General features: G+C 43.2%; 1 protein-coding gene and 1 long non-coding RNA gene across 10 annotated transcripts in view; one reads left to right on the forward strand and one right to left on the reverse strand.

Annotated features, from left to right (window-relative positions):
• The window catches only part of mbnl2 (muscleblind-like splicing regulator 2), a 120,016-nt gene that overhangs the window by 75,273 nt on the left and 22,845 nt on the right, over nt 1-21,898 (reverse strand). For 6 of the 7 annotated variants that reach the window (XM_072476109.1, XM_072476110.1, XM_072476108.1 and 3 more), the window contains one exon: nt 8,935-9,775. In XM_072476109.1, coding sequence (XP_072332210.1) covers nt 8,935-9,108 — 174 coding nt within the window. In that variant the 5' untranslated portion in view covers nt 9,109-9,775. Of the gene's footprint in view, nt 1-8,934; nt 9,776-10,389; nt 10,450-21,898 lie in introns of those variants that run through there. The other variant, XM_072476106.1, reaches the window with a different exon arrangement.
• Nucleotides 10,088-20,479, forward strand: LOC140391532 (uncharacterized). 3 transcript variants are annotated; one of them, XR_011935101.1, is made up of 3 exons: nt 10,088-10,157; nt 16,669-16,829; nt 19,617-20,479. It is a non-coding gene; the product is annotated as an uncharacterized lncRNA (long non-coding RNA). The 3 variants fall into 3 exon arrangements; XR_011935102.1 differs by lacking the exon at nt 10,088-10,157 and adding an exon at nt 10,307-10,427 and having other exon boundaries at nt 19,614-20,479; XR_011935100.1 differs by lacking the exon at nt 10,088-10,157 and adding an exon at nt 10,307-10,427.

The following is a 21,898-nucleotide window of genomic DNA, read 5'->3' on the forward strand; positions in this document are numbered from 1 at the left end:
TCCAAGCACAACTTCCCACTACTGTCCTTGACTGGCCCTACTCTTACCCTAGTCATTTGTTTATTCGACATATCTATAGAAAGCTTTAGGGTTATCCTTGATCCTACCTGCCAAAGACTTCTCATGTCCCCTCTTGGCTCTTCTTAGCTCTCTCTTTAGGTTCTTCCCAGCTAACTTGTAACTCTCGAGTGTCCTAACTGAACCTTCATGTCTCATCTTTACATAAGCCTCCTCCTTCCTCTTGACAAGTATTTCGACTGCTTTAGTAAACCACGGTTCCCTTGCTCGACCACTTCCTCCCTGCCTGACAGGTACATACTTATCAAGGACACGCAGTAGCTGTTCCTTGAACAAGCTCCACATTTCCATTGTGCCCATCCCCTGCAGTTTTCCTCCATCCGATGCATCCTAAGTCATGCCTCATCGCATCATAATTGCCTTTCCCCTAGATATAACTCTTGCCCTGCGGTATATACCTATCCCTTTCCATCACTAAAGTAAACGTAATCGAATTGTGGTCACTATCACCAAAGTGCTCACCTACTTCCAAATCTGTCCTGGTTCATTACCCAGTACCAAATCCAATATGGCCTCACCTCTCGTTGGCCTATCTACATACTGTGTCAGGAAACCCTCCTGCACACATTGGACAAAAACGAAAATGGATTTTATTTCAAGTCTCTAACAAGCTGCATTCATATGGAAACTTTAATGTAGTAAAATGTCTCCAGGTGCTTCATTGGGGCGTCCTCAAACAAAATTTGACCCCAAGCCACATACGGTGACATAACAGCAGATGACCAAAAATCTGATCAAAGAGGAAGGTTTTAAGAAACATCTTAAAAAGAACTGGAAAGGTTGACAGATAGTTTCAGAGCTTAGAGCCTAGGCAGTTGGAAGGCACAGCCACCGATGGTAGGGTCATCAAAATTGGGATGGTCAAGAGGTTAGAATTGGGGGAGATCAGATATAATAATAATCTTTATTAGTCACAAGTAGGCTTACATTGACACCACAATTAAATTACTGTGAAAATTCCCTAGTCGCCACATTCCGGTGCCTGTTCGGGTACACAGAGGAAGAATTCAGAATGTCCAAATTACCCAACAGCAAGTCTTTCAGGACATGTGGGAGGAAACCGAAGTGCCCAGAGGAAACCCAAGCATACAGGGGGAGAACGTGCAGACTCCGCACAGACAGTGACCCATGCCGGGAATCGAACTGAAAAGTAATCTTTTACAGGTGCGCTTGATGTTATCTGCTGACCGAAAATATCAACCCAGAATATTAATGTTTTTAATGAAAGTTTGTTGAATTGGCCAACTCGGTTTCTCTCTTCACAAATGCTGGCTGACCTGCTGAGTATTTCATGTAGAATATTCCTTTAACTGAAATAGTAAGATTATGACATGGGGATACAGAGTCACTTTATGCCTGAAAATCTGCCATAAAAGATAGATTTCTAGGAAGACTAGTGCAAGGTCTAAAGCTGAAATCTTACGTGATACAGTTGGCCACTGAAATTAAGTTTGGGGAGAGGGGAGGAAATGGGTCAGAATCTTTAGATAGATTAACATGCGTCAAATGGATTTTCTTATCCTCCTCCATAATCAGCTTCCCTACCACTCCTTCCAGACATCCTTGAAGCCTACTTCTGACCACATCTTTGGTCATCTGACCTAACATCTCCTTATGTGGTACGGTGGGTGTCAAAATCCATTTGATACTGCTCATGTGAAATGCCATATGGGACATTTTACCAAGTTGAAGGCTCCATACAAATGCAAGTTGCTGTTGGTGCTGACTGCACCATTTTCAATATTCTAATATTGAAAGTAAAATGGTTAGATTTAGTTCTATTTTCGACATTACTATACCTTTGATTTACATTGCAGAAGCAGACGGTAGAAAATAAGACGGGGACAAATCTTTCCCATTACATTTTCAACCCTTACTCATACATTTCGGGACCCAAAACGAGATTAGGAGAGTTTTGACAGGCATGCAAAGAACCATGTTTGCTTTGTGAGTAACATTTAAAACTCTGTCAAAAACATTATGAAATGACTTTAGTATTTACCCTTCGGGGCTTAGCTCTCCAGACATTCTTATCTCCTGTTTTCTGGGCTGGATAGATCAGTCACCTCAGTACCTTGTTTAAACTGGCTAATAAAATAGTTTCATCTCGAAAGCATGTCAGCGAATGTTGGATCACATTTCAGTAAACAGAAGTTAAAATCAACCCAATGACAATCTTTGTGCAACAGCCCACTTGGAGCAGTCAGCCAACTTAAAACAGAAATAGAAAACGCCTGAAAGCGTTTTGTACAAAAGCTGCTCCAATTTCAAACATGCCCTCAATGACAGTCGGTTTATGGTGGCTCTTTCACCTCTGGGAGCAGAGCTGAACTCAAGAGACCAGAGCAGATAAACTTGCATTCATAGAGCACCTTTTCACACCCCCAGAATACCCTGAAGCACTTTAAAATCAATGATGTACTTCTGACATGCAATCCCCAACGCAGGAAATGCAGCAGCCAATTTGCACACTGCAAAGTCCTGGACAAACAGCAATGAGTTAAGTCTCCTCCTCACTGATGAGAAGGTGCAGGGGTCCCAAGGAAGCAAATCATTTCAATATGAATGTAGTTCCTACCCCATAGCACCAGCTTCCCGAGTTCACCATAGTAAAATGAAACTGCTAGTTTAAATAAGGGCAATAATTGTAAAAAATGTCACATATGTTCACATTTAAGACAATCATTGAGATTCACTCTGCAACTGGGTGCAATTTATTGGCTGGGGACTGGTTCGTGCTGGTACTGAGTGCAAGAGCTGGAAACGTATTCTATTCTTCATTCCTGACATTTCTCACTGAGTGTGTGTTCATCAAATCACACTTTGGTAAAGCGTCCAGTTGTGGGCATTGAGTCACAAGACAACCATTCAAGTCCTGGAAGCTGTGCATAAAAGCCCCAGAAGACAGATCATAGTATCAAAAGAAAGAAAAAGCTTTAAGAGGGGGAATAAAGGAACTTATATCCATATAGTAGCTGAACACGTCACAGAAAGCATTCTGTACACTATTATATACTTTGAATTCAACAACTTACACTTACATAGTACCCTTAACATTTGTAAAACATCCCAAAGCACTTTCCGGGAGTCAGAAAAACGTAGACACCAAGGCACACAAGGGGACATCAGGACAACCGACCAAAAAGCAGGACAGAGAGGTGGCAGAGAGATTTAGGGAGTAAATTCCAGAGTTTGGAGCCTTACTAGCTGAAGACGTGGCTGCCAATAGCGGAGTGATTGAAATTGAGGAAATGCAAGAAGTCAGAATTGGAGAAGTGCAGAAATCGTGGGACGGGGTGAGGCCATGGAGGGATCTGAAAACCAGGAGAATTTTAAAGTCAATGCATTGCTTAACCAGGAACCACTGCAGCTCAGTGAACAAAGGGGTGATAGGTGAACAGGATTTGGTCTGAGATAGGACAGGGATAGATGATCTCAAGTTTACAGAGGATAGAAAATGGCTTTGGTCTGTGTCAGCACAGTGGCTAGCACTGCTGCTTCACAGCGCCAAGCTCCAGGTTCAATTCCCAGTTGGGTCACTGTCTGTGCGGAGTCTGCACGTTCTCCCTGTGTCTGCGTGGGTTTCCTCTGGGTTTTCCGGTTTCCTCCCACAAGTCCCAAAAGACTTTCTAGTTAGGTGAATCGGACATTCTGAATTCTCCCTCCGTGTACCCGAACAGGCGCCGACGTGTGGCGACTTGGGGATTTTCACAGTAACTTCATTGCAGTGTTAATGTAAGCCTACTTGTGACAAAGATTATTATCCCAGCAATTAGTTGAATTAAATTTCTGCTCACCGAGTATTAGATGCTGAATAAACAGTGACAACATAGACAGTGGCAGGATTGAGAGAGGTGGCGGTGAGATAGAATTGGATGTCATTAGCATACACATAGAAACAGATGCCGTTTCCTAATGGTGTCACTGAGGGGCAGCACACCGACATGAAAAAGGAGTGTTAGTTGGGCAAATACGACAGCCATTTGCACGCAAGGTCCGGTAAACAGTAACTGGGTAAACTAACAGATAATCAATTTTTAATGGTGCTAATTGTGGAGGAAATTGTGGCCAGGGCAGTAAGAAAACCATTCACCAGTAAAAATAGGAAAGTTTGACCTTTTCATCCTTGCAGAGGTATAGATTTCTAATGGTTAAAATCAAATTAAGCAATAACTGTAATAGCACAGGTCCAAATGACTCAATAGCTAATGAAAATTTCTTCACATAAATAGCGAATGGATTCTTGGGTAAAGTAACGGAAGAAATTTCCCTGGAATTACTTACAGGACCTTTGGACGCTGTGGAAGGACAGGACAGGGAGCAAGGTCTTTCTGAATGGAAAAGTGGGCTGAATGGCAAGTTTGTGATCTTCTAATTAGCATTATAAAAGGTGAGGTTTTTAAATTACTGTGGGTCGCCTTTCAGATAAATATGAGCAATGAACTGACTTCTAATAACTTCAGCAAACAGATTACTGAAAACAAGCTAGTTTGTGAAACATCTTTTATTAGCTGGGTTGGGAATCAAGAGCAAATGGAAAGTAATTGCTACACTGAAAGGTCTTTCCCTGGATTAATTTTAGTAGTTTTACTGATCTGGAGAAACATTTGGCAGTTCAGCAGATGGATAGTTTAGCACTTTAAAATAATGCATTTCAATCACAATCATTAAAAGAAGATACATATAATGAGGAAAATAAGTAATCAAATGTCTGTTTTGTGGGGCTGTTCAACGACATAGACTTTCTAACAGAGTGCTGGCTATTTTGCAATCCTGGGGCACCAAAGACTTGATTTTACAGTAGTGAAAGAACATTAGCAACACACACTCTTATTGGTGAGTCTCAACGTATCCATCAAAGCAAAAAGTTATGCTTCCTTGAACTGAGCAGAATCCTCTGATTGCTTCAGCGTCCATATGATTCTTATTAAAACTGTTTTGTGACCGGCCAGAATCTGCATGAGGTTATTATTTTCTCATCACCTTCCCGTCTCACCCACCCCAACCAAAACGGCTTGCAGCCCCGGCCCAGTCAGTCCACCCATCACCCCCCCCCCCCCCCCCCCCCCCCACCCTCCTCTCCACCCCATTAGTGCAGTCTGCCAGCATGCAGTACCAACACAGATTAGTGAGCAACTCTCTAATCTAAAGTTACCCAAATGAGAGAAGTGGCTTTGAATGCCAGTTGCTGATGTGATCAAAATTTACACCTTCATTATTCAATGGTTTTCTGCTGTAGCTATCAGATCAGGTACGTTTTCACAAACAATTCAGTGCTCAAATTAAATATGTAAACATTGTCGAGGCATCTTCTCAAAGACCACAAAATGAGATAGAAAGCACTTCAGGTATAGCTGACACTCCTACGACAATAAAAATAAATATAGCATCTTTGATGTACAGAACATCTCAGATGCTTCACGGAACATCAGGATTATCTTGGGTTGGACCAGGAAGTTTAGGAATTAGGGAAACTAGTGTGAGAACATGAACAGTTTCTGAACAAGGAGGAAGGCAAAGTAGAGAGATCTTGGGAGGGAGTTCTAAACAAGATGGCGTTCAAAGCTCTGCCCCCAAAGGTGGGACAGAAGGAGAGTGGTATGGAAGCTAGAAGATTGAAGGATGTGGGAGGCAAAGTCTGACAAGTGGAGGACATGGTCAGATTGGAAAATGATTATGACAACTTTAAATGTTAATGCATTGGCAGACATTGAAGTGGTGCAAGTCTGCAAGGATAGACAAGTGGACATAGTGCATTGATCATTCAGAATCTGCTCTCGGCATATATTTAGTTTCTTTCTTGCCCCATCACCATTCCCTCTGGCCCTTGAAGACCAACTCGCCTGTCATTCAATCGCCACTGTCTTCTACCCTATAATTTCTACTTTTCCCTTGTCCCACCCATCCCTTGCTCAAAAACTATTACAACTCTAACTTTTCCCAGTGCTGATGAAATGTGATCCATCTGAGAGGTTAACTGCTTCTCTCCCCGCAGAGGCTGAGTATTGCCATTGTTTTGTTTCTAGATTTCCAGCATCCGCAGTACTGATTTTCGACAGGCGTAATGCAGCCCAGGTTACACACTACTACATTTTGGATAAATTGTGAGTTTTTGGAGTGTGGTAAAAGGAAAGTCAGTAGGGGGAGCTTTGGAATATCAAATCCAAAGGTGACAAAACCTAGAGGGATTTCAGCCTGGGAAGAGACAAGGTGGGGAAAGAGAGACAAATATGCAGAGGTAGAAGTAAGCAATTTCAGAGATAATATGCGATTTCAAGTCCATCTCAGGATCAAGCGGAATGGTTTGTTAAATTAAAAAGGGAAGGCCAGGGAAGAAGACAGAGTTGGCATCAAAGACGGAGATGTGCGGTGGGCATCGAAAACAATGGCAATAAAAGCAAAATACTGCAGATGCTGGAAATCTGAAACAAAAACAGAAAGTGCTGCATTTTCTGCTTTTGTATCGCAAACACCGGTTTGGGTTTCCCTGACATTCAATCGAAGGAACCTGTAACTTTCCCCAAGACTTTGATGGGCACTCTGACAGCACTGAAGTGCTGAGAGGTATGAAGGTGCAGCTTGATGTTATTACCATGCATGTGGATGCTGACCATGCCAGCAAATGTCACCATTAAGGGACAGCATCGGAATTGCGAAAAAAAGGTGGAAGAGGGTGCGGATAGATCTTCAGTTGATTCCCGCGACAATAAAACGGGGAAGAAAAGGCAAGCATCCAGATGGACAGTAGAACCACACAAGGGCAGAACCACAGGAGAATAGGAGTATTTGGATGCTGCAAAAAGATTGAGGCAGTGAAGAAAGTACACAGCAGCATGCTCACTATTACGAAGGATGTCATGGAATGGGGAAACCAACATATTCTGGTCATTTAAAGAGGAAATATACGAGACAACAGGGGCCAGTTTAGCTCAGTTGACTGTACAGCTGGTTTGTGATGCAGAGCGAGGCCAACAGCGTGGGTTCAATTCCCGAACCGGCTGAGGTTATTATGAAGCCCCGCCTTCTCAACCTTGCCCCTCACCTAAGGTGTGGTGATCCTCAAGTTAAATCACCACCATTCAGCTATTCCCCTCAAACGGGAAAGCAGCCTATGGTCAACTGGGACTATGGCGACTTTACTTTTACTTACCTATCATGAGACAATGGATGGGTCAAATGTGGTTTTTTTTTTTGTGTTAAGGGTGGTCCGCAGCAATATTGAAGCGTAAAGACAATGTTTAAAAGTTAACAATCATTTACTGGGGGGGGGGGGGGCTAGGATTGGTCGCAAATTAGGGTGCAACCTGAGGGCTAAGTTTTTTTTCTTTTTCAAAGGAAGTGGGTCTCACTGGCTGGGTCAGCCTTTGTTACCCATCCCTAATTGCCCTTGAAAAGGTGGTGGTGAGCTACCGTGATATATCCTATGGAAGAGGCACTTTGAAGAGGGCAATAGGGATGATTGGGGGAAAAATAGCTCAGTGATGAAGGGCTGGAAAAATTAGGAGGCTGGGATGGAAGTGGGAAAGTGGAGAAGGCAAGCTGCTTGGGTGGCTGTAATCCCAAGATTAAAAAAGCTCCAAGAGGTCAGAATTGGAGGAGCGCAGAGATCTTGGAGGGTTTTAGGGCTAGAGGAAATTACAGAGCATTGGAAGCAAATATGGAGACGGCAGAAGCAGTTTGAGGAAGTGGTTAGCTCTGGAGAAGAGAAGCCGTTGCCATCTAGACAAGATTTGAATAGCAACAGTGGAGGCTGTTATATGGCACACAGATCTGGAGATTGATAAATTGGTTATCCATCAGAAATGCAAATGTGCGCTGTCTTGCTTTAATGAGTGATGGGAGTGTATGGGTGTGTGCACATATGTATGTAAAACAGGAATAGAAAAATGGTTGTTTTGGTGGAAAAAAGGCATCAAAGGTTTAGAGAAGAGGGTGGGAGTAAGACCTTGGTGGTAATAGCTCGCCTCAAATGTGACTGACTGCACACAGGCTATAAGCAATAACGAAACTTGAGGGGCCAAGTCAATTTTATGAAGAGGCCAAGATGGGGCAAAACCCAGAAATGCGGGCGGGTGGGGAGGGGGGGGTTTGCTGTACATGGTCACTAAAGATAAGGGGCAGCGAAAAGACTGAAGAGGAAGAAAGTAAAGAGAATAGTTTGCTGAATAAGTCTGAATAGAGCTCTGAAGGGCAAACAGTAGAACATGCTTTCAGAGAGAGAGAAACAATATTTTAGAACATGCTTTCACAGGGAAATAAAAGTGGCTGGATTATTTGAAGATTAACTAATAAAAATGGATTATACAGGAGGCTTTTTTTTGTTTAAAATTTAGATTACCCAATTATTTTTTTCCAATTAAGGCAATTTAGCGTGGCCAATCCACCTACTCTGCACAATTTTGGGTTGTGGGGGCGAAACCCATGCAGACACGGGGAGAATGTGCAAACTCCACACGGACCGTGACTCAGAGCCGGGATCGAACCTGGGACCTCAGCGCCGTGAGGCAGCTGTGCTAACCACTCGGCCACCATGTGCTGCCTGTACATGAGGGTTTTAAAATAATAGTGGTGAGTGCTGGGTAAAATCTTTATTTTCAAATTTGCTCCAAGGCAAAGACGTAAAAATCATCTGAACCTTCCCCACTGTCACTCTTAAAGACATGAAAGTGTTCTACTATTAGTAAGTGTTTACTTCACCATGAAATAAAATTCTCAATATGTTAAAAATTGTCAAACTCTAATGTGGATTCACATTTCTAAGTTACAATCGCCAAAGTTTACAAGACAGGCCAATGAGTTTTGTGGCACAAAATTAGAAATTGCACTATTGAAATGCTCGACATTAAAATTCCTTACCTTAAGGGAATCAAAGCATGCAATAACTCGCCCATTTTCAACCTGACAGCTTTTTGGTGGATGTGCAAACTTGCATTCCTGGTCTGAACGTGAACATGTCCCTCTCTGAAACTGTCTGCACACTTCTAGTGTCAGCCATTTTGTATCACGTACTGGAGTAACGTTTAAAGCCATAATAAATCGTCAAAGTGAAACGTGGTTCAGAACAGCTTAATATCAGGATTCTTGGGGAAAGAATGCAGCAGTCAACAGAATTAAAGTCAAAAATATAGCTCTTTTTTTAAATATAAAAACGCCTCTTAATGGTCATAAAAGCAGGAAATTACTTCATAAAACGCTGCAGGAGAACTGTTCTGCTGTCTGCTAGTTAACATTAAAACAGACAACTCGTCAGCAAGTTATCGGTCACCAGTTGGGAGTTGTGGCCTTCGGCTTGGGGTTTTAACCCCTTCTTGTTGGTGGCAGGTCCGGCTGTTTTATAACGTATTTCTGCTGACACAGCACTTCACTGCTTTTAATAAAAAGTTATTTGATGCAATCACACCCGTTGATTGAATACTAATCGCATTCGAGTCACTTCCAGTTATTGATTTTACTGCATTCGGCACATTCAGCTCTCTGTATGTTGGTTTAGTTCCTCTTGCAGCAGATTGTTGTCCCAGTTTTTTTTTGATGTTACGGCCAGTTTAAGATGAGGCAGCAGCAGAGGCGTGTTGTTTTCAGTTGCACGTCAGGTCAAACATTTGTTTAATTGGCAACAAGCAGGTCTGAAAAGAGCAGAATGACCTAAAAGCAGTTCCAAGTAACACAGACTTCAGTAAAGGCACTTTTTATCACTGACCTGTTGATAAAAACAAAAACAAAAATAGCAAAATCAATGTTTTAGTACAGTAACTTTCACTCTACTCGAACCAGCACTGCTATATTTTACGAAGTTGTTGATCACTTCCAATGTACTCGAGATGAGAACGGAAGCAGTACTAACAAGGCAGCATACTGCAGTCAGCCATGCTATTGCAGATTAAAAAAGGAGTTGGCTTTCCTCGTGAAACTATGCTTGATGGGGGGGAACAGCCAATCGCAACAAGTATTGCGGCAATATTCTGGGCAGCAATCCAATAGTCTGATGTATCTCATAAATGGCTGAGTGTGCCAGATGACACTGTGCTCTCTATATTGAAAATGCCTCGACCCAATGAGACCAGCCCCACTGCTACATAGAGGTACTGTAAGCCTGGTTTCAAACTGATCGGAAACTCATCTCTGCATGCTGCACTTCTATTAACTCTATTCCGCCGATTCATTCAGGATCAGTTTCGCCCCCCCCCCCCCCCCCCCCCCCCCCCCCGCTCCAAAATAAAGAAAGGGCAGTCATGGCCTTCAGCTCCCTTATCTGGAAGAAAATGGACATACAGTAATTCAGCCAATGTTTCACTAACATCTGCGAACACTTACATCTACAGACGCGGAGCAGTGAAAGGGAACCACAGAAGGTAATGACGGAATGGGGGTGGGGAAAGTAAACAGCGCAGATTCTGTCAAACAGGCAGCAGCTATATTCTACTTCCTTCATGATTTAACCCTGTGAATGCTAAATACGAATGAGCACACCTAAACGTTAAATTTTGATCAAGGACGGGATAATTGCAGGATGCTGAACTGTTCAGTATCCGATTTGAAAATACACACACTTAAATTACAATTTTGTTTTAAATGCAATGTTCTGACTGCTGCATGTTATTCTTTCAAACATAACTGAAGGTTACCTTTATAAGGCAAGGTAATTAGCCACAGGCATCTCTCCAAATGATTCTATACTGTTTGAGTGGCACTACTCCGTAACTGTGGGGCATTGCAAGGGGGCAGGTCTCCATGAACTACCACAGCCGGTGCAGAGATTGAATCTGCGCCATTGGCATCATCCTGCATCACACTCTAGTTATTTGGACAAATGAGCTAAGCCACACACACAAACATACCTGACAGTCTACTGTACAGGTTAATAATCCATCTTCCTGGTGGAGCACTGCATTATTTATTAACAATTTGGTACATGTTCTAGGGGTATGTGCTCCAGCAATATCCAAGCGTAACTTTAGTGCCTTGTTTAAACTTGTCTGTACCAAACCAATACAATAATCAAAATCTGAACAACGGAGAGCAACACAGGAGGAAACGGTGTTCATTTCAAGAGCCTTGAACAAAATACAATGGCAAACATTTTTACAATCTGCGTATTTTTATTACCAGTCTTCAAGATTAAATAACGTTACCCTCCTGCAGCTGATCTTGCCCATTTTCTCCCCCCCACCTCCCAAACAATTTTATGAGAACTTAAATTTGTGTCCATCTCAATGTGGTATTTATCTGATATAAACTTTCAGAATCGTGGAAGATTTGTGTCATGTCACTCTCAATCTTATCAGCTCTAATAAGGCCCATGTTAATTTGATTGCCGCCACGAACCTTCTCACTCAACTCTAAAATTGCACATTCTTGTTCTACTCATAAGCTTATTTACCTTCTTCCACTGGTTTGACAGTGACATGCATGAAATATCTTCATAATTAGGAAAAAATGTGCTTTTGATTTGGATGATGAGCGTAAATGATTACATTATTTTTAAAAAATCATTCATGGGATGTCGGTGTCATTGTGTTGCCCATCCCTACTTGCCCTTGAGAAGGTCACGGTGAGCCACCTTCTTGAATACAACTGAGTGGCTTGTTAGGCCATTCCAGAGGGTCGTTAAGCGCCAGAAACACGGATTACAGGACCGACGTTGTAAGAATTGGCCAGTGTCGATAAATGAAAGAAAGCACCAAAAAAACGTGACATGATTTAAGCCACGTTATATTTTAGTGTTTCAGCATCGCCCAGCGGTTAAATATTAACAACAGCTTTATCTGGAGTCGACTTTGGCATGCTCATAAATGCAAACACCCCAGAAAGTGCATAAAGGTTTATTTATATCTCCACATGAAATATTTTCTCTTACACCCAGTACTGCAAAGGGTCTTGACAAATCTTCAAAAATAAAAGACACTTTGGCAGCAAAGTAATAAACAGTATTTTTTTTTTTATAAATGGTCACAATATAACATTTGGAACAAGGTCAAAACTTTTATTTAAAAGTTACTTTTAAAAATCTTTTATTGCGCTCAAATGTTTGATTAATCTACAGCCAGAAATGGAAAAATCTGCTTTTACATTGCTGATCCAAGACCATTAAAATGAGGATTCATGGCCAGTTAGACTTTGTTGCTTTTGATCTCACGAGATGCAAACTAGGGAAAATATTGCGGAACATGGCAGAGTCAAATATTAAATTGTCCACTGCCTCCCTAATATATTTTCTTCTCAAGTTAATCCCCAGTTAGCCAGATAATTCACACCTGCCCACTCCATATTACCATATGCGGCAATGGGTAGTTCTGCCAGGAAATGGTCCAGACAATTCCACCAAAACTGGCAAGCAGATAAAGTTCAGATCCACAGTGTTAATTCTTACTGGGAGGCCAATGCCCCAATGTTGCAACTCCTGGCTTAAACCCCGGGCTAATTTAACATTTTTAAAACTTCTGCAACGGCCTATTCCAGTTCGTGCAACCAATTCACTTCCAATATTCTCAAGATGATGAAGATCCAGTGCACATTTAGGAACAAATTGTGGCTCACGGTAATTACTCTCCAATTTTAATCTTCGTTATTCAGTAAGTCACTTCTGGACACTGATAGGACATATATTTTTCTAGGTATCTTTAAGAGCCCTCCAAAGAGCATGCTCTATCTGCTTTTCTATTATTCTTCAATGGTGAGGAAACCACAAAATAAACCTGAGAGTAGCCATCCAGTATCCAATACTGTGATATAGAAATCTTGCAAAGGGAATCTACGGTATCCCCTGGTACCAATCCCATCCCTACTTTTAAAGGCAACTGTTTATGGATGCTACTTAATTCAAAATAACATAAAAAACATATCAGTTTTCCATTATTTGTAACATCATGATTATCCCCTCAATTCTTTACATGATCTTACCAGTTTAACTCCACAAGTCATATTAATATAGTGCTTTTAACATAATAAAACTTGTCAGGCATTATAAAGCAAAATAGGACATTGAGCCACATGAGGAGATATCAGGGCAAATGGACAAAAGCTTGGGTCACAGAAGTAGGTATTGGAGGAGGAAAAAGAGGAGCGGACAAGTCTAGAGGGGGAATTCCAGAGCTCATGGCCTTGGCAGCTGCCAACGATAAAATGGTCGAAATAGAGGGATGAGGAAGAGGCCAGAGTAACGTAGGTAATATTAATAAAAATAATAATAATCGCTGGTCACAAATAGGCTTCAAAGAAGTTACTGTGAAAAGCCCCTAGTCGCAATATTCCAGTGCCTGTTCGGGGAGGCCGGTACGGGAATTGAACGCGCGCTGCTGGCCTTGTTCTGCATTACAAGCCAGCTGTTTAATCCACTGTGCTAAACCTACCCCTAACTGATGGCTGTGAGAGTGGAGTAAATTACAGGGATAGGAGGGGCAAGGTCAGAGGGGGATTTAGAAACAAGGGTGGGAATTTTGAAAGCAAAGCGTTGTTTAAACAGGAGCCAATGTAGGTCAATGGCTACAGTGTGATGGATGGACGGAACTTGATTTCGTACAAGGGCACCATTTTGGTTGACGTCGAGTTGACAGAGGGCAGACTTCCATGGTGGCACGTAGAAGGTCGTGCATTAGGTATCTCCCGCCAGGGTACGTGTTCTTTTGGCCCTTAATGCCCATTCCCGGGGGTTTTGGTGGACAATCTCTTCCTATAAGAACGTAGAGGGGTTCTGGAGGAGAAGCATATTGATAAAGACCATAACTATGTTGTCTGAGGCTGTAAATCCTTCGACTGACTCGAAGGTTCCGCGTCGAGCCTCAGTAGTGAAGATGGCAGCGGTGGTGGGTGAGGCAGTCGGGGCCGCCCCGAACACGGCAGATATGCCAACGGGGATACTGGTCATCAAGCTAGAAAAACAGTTTGAAAGGGGAGCACGGTGGCGCAGTGGTTAGCAATGCAGCCTCACGGCACCGAGGTCCCAGGTTCGATCCCGCCTCTGGGTCACTGTCCGTGTAGCGTATGCACATTCTCCCCGTGTTTGCGTGGGTTTCGCCCCCACAACCCAATGATGTACAGGGTAGGTGGATTTGCCATGCTAAATTGCCCCTCGATTTAAAAAAAAAAAAAAGAAAAACAGTTTGAGAAGTATTTTGAGAGGCAATGCAGGGTGACGCTCGACACTCAGCGTGCCGATTGACTGGGTCCTGTTCGTGAGAAGTTTTCAGAGGCTGTAAAGGAACATGGTGAGGTGTTGAAAGGGGTGGAGGCTTTGTTGATGCACAGCGACCAGATCACTTCACTGGAGGCAGAGATCTTGGTGGTGGCAAAAAAAACAAGAATCGGAGGGCGAAGATGGATGACCTGGAGAATCAGTCGGGGAGACAAAGGCTCAGGAACAGTGGGGTGCCAGAGGGCCTGAATCCAACTGCTTGCAGATGTTCGGTAAGATGGTGGGGGAGGGGGTACTGGCATCTCCTCCAGAGTTGAGTGGGGCCCATCGAACACTCCGGCAGAAGCCTCGGGTGAACGTGCCACCATGAGCGGTGATAGCCAGATTCCACAGCTTCCAGGAGAAGGAGCCGGTCCTGAATTTGCCAAGGACAAACGTGACCCAAGATGGGAAGGAAGCCATGTTTGAATATATCAGGATCTTGGTGCAGAGCTGGCCAAGAAGCAGGCAGCCTTTAAAAAGGCCAAAGTGGCGTCATACAAGAGTGGAGCAAGGGTTGGAGTGGTGTACCTTGCGAGGCGCCTTCGGGTCAAAAGACCATACTTCGATACTTCGGGGCAGGCAGAAGCGTTTGTTAGAGTGTGGACTGGGATTGAGTTAAATAGGCTCTGTTATGGCTGGGATGGGGTTGTTTTGTACAAGTTGTATGGTAGGGGAAGGGAGTATAACTGTTTTGTGGGATACTGTTTACGGCAATATTTCTCTTGTATTCGGAAATATATGGCTCCCAGTGGGAACGTATTTTTGGAAGGGGTGCTGAGTTTTTATTATATTTTGGTAGCTGAGATGGGTCGAGGCACTTTTCTCTTGGCGCTGGCGAGGTTGGAAGAGAGAGCACGTCTTGTATTTCTGGTTGAATTGTGTCTGAGGACTCTGGTTTGGCGGATGGAGTGAAGGCGAAGTGGGAGAAGAAGATGGGGCCTATAGTAGATGATGAGGTGAGAATGAGGCCCTTCGCAGGGTGAACTCCACATCTTCATGTGCGGGGCTTGGTCTGATCCAGCTTATGGTGACGCACCGTACACAACTGACCAAAACTAGATGCGTGTTTTTTTTTTCCTGAGGTACAAGACAGGTAGTGAGCGTTGTTCTGGAGGGCCGGCCAATCACACACATGTTCTGGTCTTGCCCCAAATTGCTCAGCCTTTGTGTCTCCTTCTTCAACACCACGTCGGTGAATCTGAATATTGAGCTGGAGCCTTGTCCTTTGGTGGCCATTTTTGGGGTGCCAAACTCGCCAGGGCTGCAGATGAGAGGGAAGGCAAAAGTCCTGCCCTTCACCTCGCTGATTGCCCAGAGGCGGTGGTCCTGTTCTCCGCCCAGCACCTCGGTATGGTTGGGGGACCTAATAAAATTCTTGTACTTGTAGAAAGTCAAGAATGCCATCAGGGGGTTGGTTGAAGGGTTCTACCAGAGATGGCAGCCATTCATGATCTACTTTAAGGAATTCCTCAGCATCAGCTGCTTGGGGATGGGGGGGGGGGGGGGTCTAGAAGCCCTGGATCAGGGTTTCAGCAAATGTGCTGAGGCAAGAGTGGGGTTGGCTGAAGTTGCTCCAGGATTTGGATGACAGGTACATGGACAGAAAACATAAGCTGGATTTTTCACATGTCAAGCTTCTACTTTTTAAAACAAATATCTGTTGCTGGCCCATTCAATCCACTGAATTTTTTTGCATTGAGAGTTTTGGGACCTTAACTTACCATAGAATTCCTACCGTTCAGGAGGCCATTTAGCCCATCGTGTCTGCACCAACCTTCTGTAAAAGCACCCTAACCGAGGCCCACTGCCCTATCCCTATAACCCACCTAACCTGCAAATCTTTGGACACCAAGGGTCAATTTCTCATGGCCAATCCACCTAACCTGAATATTTTTGGACAATGGGTGGAAATCCACGCAGACACGGAAAAAGTACAAACTCCACACAGACATTCACACAAGGTCGGAATTGAAACCGGGTCCTTGGCGCTGCAGGCAAGCAGTGCTAACCACTGAGCCACCCTTCATCTGTAATTCTTGCCTCCCTCATGTCAAGTTAGTTTAGTGGGGGAGGCACTGGGTGGGGAAGAAGTGCAGAGAACATGAGAGGGGGAACATGTTGATACTTGGCTTTGGAAGACTTCTGCCAGGGCAGTTCACACTCCAGTTGTTACCAGTTTTTCCCTTCTCTTAGATTCTGGGGCTGCTACCACTTGCTCCATGTAGCCAGTTGTTGAGCATCTCTACCTCCCTCACTCAACATCTCTCAAATTTCTCTCATTATGCTTCTTAGTACCTCATGCTAATATAATTTTAGTCTTTTTACAAGTCTGTTTCTTTATTCATGTGTGCAGGGGATTGTTTTCCCTCATTTTCTGTTCTATTTCTTTTTGAATGTTGTTCATTTTCAATATCTTCTAGTTCTGACGAAAGATTTACACCTGCATTGTTCCATCTGCACACGCTGACTGAGTGTTTCCAGTAGGTTTGTATTTTTGCTCCGGATACAGACGATCACCTGCCATACCTTTTCAGAACTGACAAAAGATCTCTGCCCAAAATACAAATCCATCTTTTAAAAGGTAATAAAAGATCTGTTGCGCAACGGCTTGTTCGGCAAACACAACTGCTGATAGAACCTCCTCAAACTGAATAATTTGGAGAAGCATATTGTGTTTGCTAATACTATCTTTGTTAAGATTTAAATGATGTAATTAGAGAACAGTGTGGCCATGATCAATGTTGGCTGCCCAGCTGGGAACCAGCTTACGCAAAATGCTCTCCTCATTACCATGAAAACTTTCTCTACCTAATAAACCTTGCAAAATATGTGATATGCTTTCTCCAACTCTTTGAGGGATTATTTAATGTTTCCTGTTTTTGCAACAAAGTGAAAATTGCAATATCACAGTTATGCAACCCAAACAGATTCCAGAGGGGTGCAGTGATACTCACTGAAAGAACCAGCCCAGCCATTTCAGTTTGACCCAAATTTAATGCAACTCCAGCAAAGGTGGCAAAGACTGCCATCGAAAGCGTCCTTTGCTCCACCTGTGCATTTTGTTTTTCCAACGTATCCTACCCAGGTTAACTAAAATGCTTGTATAGTATGGACAGTCCTAACTGCGCTTTGTAAACACATGCAGTTCCGTGAAAAACTGTGAAGCAACAGTAGTCTGGGTTTTCATTTTTAGGATATATGCTGCTCGTTGTGAATATGGAGATGGTGGTGGAGGTGGTGGTGGTGGGGGTTGGGGGGGGGGGGGGTGGGTCCAAAAGATTCTGTTCAAATTAAAATCAACAAATGTGCAGAATCTTCAATACATCCTTCACCCCCATCATCCAGATTTAAGATTAGCAGGAGACCACTGCACAATTTACATTTAGATGCAAGCCAATTTAAACAAAGGGGGTGGAAAAAGCCCAGTCTAAATTTCAAGATAGACCCAGCAGAGTCCTGTTTGCAGTAATATCCAACATAGATTCCCTCCATAAATACTGTGGCGGGCAAACAGTACAACACAATCAAGTGGTTATGCAAGGAATTGAAAGACCACACCCTTGCTTACTGTATCTGCGGCAGGATAACTCGGGACATTGTCAGATTTTCCTTCCACCCCTTCCAGCGGAAAGTTTGCCATTGCAAAGCACTCCACCCGCACAGCCTGGCCAAGAACTGATGGAATTCATTCCAAAATCTGGCCACAGCAACAGGCACCTTCACTGAAAGAAACCTGCAATGTGGAACCTGGGCTTCTCGCGTGTCTGTTTGTCAGAGTTGGCAAAACTAAATGCAAACAAGCTGCGGGTTGACAAAAACCGAACAGCCGTTGGATTTATTGTCGAGGTAATCTGTTCAGTGTGTAAATTAGGTTTACTTGAAATTTAATGAGCCTGCTTTCATTCTGCAGTAGAACTGCAGTATCCGACATTCAGTGCAACGATTCCCTCTCTCACACAAGGAAGGACTCGGAGAATAAAGCAGCCAACTTGATGGAACGGGTCATGCAGTAGAAATATTTATTTCACCCCAGAAATTGCTCGGTTTTCAGGGTTGTACATTGTCAATTCATATTGCACAAAGAGCTGCTTTTTTGGCTGCTTGGAGCTATAATGCTCAGGATTAAAACAGTCTTTAAAAAAAACTCCACTTCAAGTCCACACAACCTTGGCAAGTCCAAAGTAATTTCCAAGGATCGGTTCAATTAATACTGTAACAGTAACAATTCCAGGAACTGCAGATGAAAAGGCAGATTATGGTTCCCTTCTTTCTGTGATATCCTAACGCAAAGGTGACAAACTTTAGCGAAAGCACATAATAAATTCCATAAACACTTTCTGATAAAGATACAAGTTCTATATATTCTTGTGGAAACATTTTCTAAACAGGATGGCTTTGTCAGAACAGATCCTGCAATGATTGCACTTTAAATCACAGCCAAGGGTGGGACATCCTGTCTTTTTTGTTTGCTCATGTCAACATTGTTTTTGGACAACAATCAGGTTCAAACATAAAAGTTCAGAGTTAGCACTGAACGTTTAAGCCCCAAGATATCAGTAAACCTTAAAAGCTTTAAATTCCTATGGTCCACATTTATTGGAAGGTCACTAACATTAAAGAGAGGGACAGTCAGGGAAGATAGGAGACAGTACTTCTTCTTCCACGATTATGTAAAAAAAAAGTACTTTGTGTCCAGAAAATGGGAGAATGTCACATTTCCTAAGCAAACACCCATCATTGACAGGGTCACTCCAGGAGTATTAATGGGGAACTAATTTTAATGCTACTCTAAACCACCCTGGGAGGCAAAGGAGAGGATCCAATCTTGGAGAGAACATAGGGTGAGTAAGCTGTGCGCGCTGCCTCGGGGTGTTTTCCCAGGGTTAAGTTGCCTCACAAAGTGTTCTGAAATATTGAATTTTTAAAAAATCAAACAAAACCAATTTAAGGCAGTTTTTCTCCCCCTGTATCACTGGACTGATCCTTTCGTGAAGGAGATCCAAAATAATGGGCACCCAATAGGGCAGGAAATATAACATTCTTTTAGAAAATGTAATAAATACTTTTATAACTCTTCTGCCATGCACGGGTAGGGGCGGGGGGTGGTTTACTTTGAAGGAAGTATGCTCTCCCCAAGATTTTCCTTCTCCTTTAATCTGAAAATTTATTCCACATTCCAGCATTAATTATTTTGTGCTAGAGGTACCGTTGATGAATATTCTTTTGCCATCTTGACTGAGTTAAACTCACCATTAAAGCAAAACAGCATGCTTTTCATTAGAACATGGAATTGAGTAGCTCAAAAAAAGCACAATTATCAAGCTGCTTATGATAATAATCTTATAATAATCTTTATTGTCACAAGTAGGCTTACATGAACACTGCAATGATGTTACTGTGAAAAGCCCGTGGTCACCACATTCCGGCGCCTGTTCGAGTACACAGAGGGAGAATTCAGAATGTCCAAATTACCTAACAGCACGTCTTTCGGGACTTGTGGGAGGAAACCGGAGCACCCGGAGGAAACCCACGCAGACACGGGGAGAACGTGCAGACTCTGCACAGACAGTGACCCAAGCCGGGAATCGAACCTGGGACCCTTGCACTGTGAAACAGCAGTGCTAACTACTGTGCTATCGTGCTGCTCATTACTATGCTAAGTGTTGAACATTTAGAAAATAACTTGTACATGTTTAATACCGATGCTGTTTCAAAATGAGAACATTTGGGGATCTCCATCACATCTGACCCAAGATGCTGTCCATTTCATCATTGTTAGAGCCAATGCTGTATTTTAAAAAATAAATTTAGAGTACCCAATTCATTTTTTCCAATTAAGGGGCAATTTAGCGTGGCCAATCCACCTAGCCTGCACATCTTTGGGTTGTGGGGATGAAACCCACGCAAACACGGGGAGAATGTGCAAACATCACACGGACAGTGACCCAGGGCCGGGATCGAACCTGGGACCTCGGTGATGTGAGGCAGCAGTGCTAGCCACTGTGCCACCGTGCAGCCCCTCCGATGCTGTATTTATAGGAGTCATGCTGTATTTATAGGAGTCATTCTAAGATCTGTGTTGCACAGATCAAGTTAACATTAAAATAAAAATCAGCTGAATAGCAATTTTCTCTCTCCAGGCAGGTTAATATTGCAAATAAGACATTAATGTTTAACCTGGCAGTTCATGCTACGGCTTTGCTCCTTCATTCATTTTGTGAATGAGTATATAAATGATAAACTGAAAAAAAAATGAATTATTTGCATTATGTATTTTCAAAAATGTTTTCGATTTTTCCATGGTTGGGATGGGTGGGTGGGTGTAGAGGCAAGAAGTGAACACCAAGCTGGATAAACAGATAGTTAGGTGCCCAAAGCATCCAGTCAGCTCAGACTAACGGTGCTTTCACTCTCCCCAAAATGCCATGCTGGTACTGCTGCTGGCTCCAAACGTATGGATCTCACACAACCAGAAGCAATATCAAAGTAACCTTTGCTGGGTCTGCTAAAGCTGGCAGCAACAAAGGGACATTTTAAAATTCATAGCATCAGAAGTTTGCAATACTCGCGCACCACCAAAAAGAAATAAAAACAGTTATTACCGTTATTATTCTGAAAGACTGTCTTGTTCACCAGCAGCATAATTGTGACAACTGGGAAAGGCACCAGACAAAAGCTGCTTTCATGCTGCATGAAACTTATGCGGCAGTCACTGCTTCCCAAGGCATAGGTCGGGTTCAGTTAGTGGCAACCCTGAAGTGAACTCAGATTCCCTGTCCCAAAACTAATAGCTTTCTAGGTCACCAGCACGTTTACTTCGATGCTGCCTGGCCTGTTTAGCATTGCTGGCATTTTCTCTTTATATTTCAAGTTTCTAGCACCCGCCAGTAATTTACCTCAGGTGTTAGGTTTACTTCAAGCCTGTTGTTTGCTGATCCACGCCCATGGATATAAGAATTGGCAAGTCATGTTGCAGCTGTATAGAACCTTAGTTAGGCCACACTTGGAGTATAGTGTTCAATTCTGGTCGCCACACTACCAGAAGGATGTGGAGGCTTTAGAGAGGGTGCAGAAGAGATTTACCAGAATGTTGCCTGGTATGGAGGGCATAAGCTATGAGGAGCGATTGAATAAACTCGGTTTGTTCTCACTGGAACGAAGGAGGTTGAGGGGCGACCTGATAGAGGTATACAAAATTATGAGGGGCATAGACAGAGTGGATAGTCAGAGGCTTTTCCCCAGGGTAGAGGGGTCAATTACTAGGGGGCATAGGTTTAAGGTGAGAGGGGCAAAGTTTAGAGTAGATGTACGAGGCAAGTTTTTTACGCAGAGGGTAGTGGGTGCCTGGAACTCACTACCGGAGGAGGTAGTGGAGGCAGGGACGATAGGGACATTTAAGGGGCATCTTGACAAATATATGAATAGGATGGGAATAGAAGGATACGGACCCAGGAAGTGTAGAAGATTGTAGTTTAGTCGGGCAGTATGGTCGGCACGGGCTTGGAGGGCCGAAGGGCCTGTTCCTGTGCTGTACATTTCTTTGTTCTTTGTTCTTTGTTCTTTGTTATGGATCGGACAGCAATTTCTCAATAGAAAACAGCAAAGGATATGCTTTTTCTGTCTTTTCAGGATTATCTTCACCCTTATACT

Source organism: Scyliorhinus torazame, chromosome 15, assembly GCF_047496885.1.
Source record: "Scyliorhinus torazame isolate Kashiwa2021f chromosome 15, sScyTor2.1, whole genome shotgun sequence".
NCBI lineage: Eukaryota > Metazoa > Chordata > Chondrichthyes > Carcharhiniformes > Scyliorhinidae > Scyliorhinus > Scyliorhinus torazame.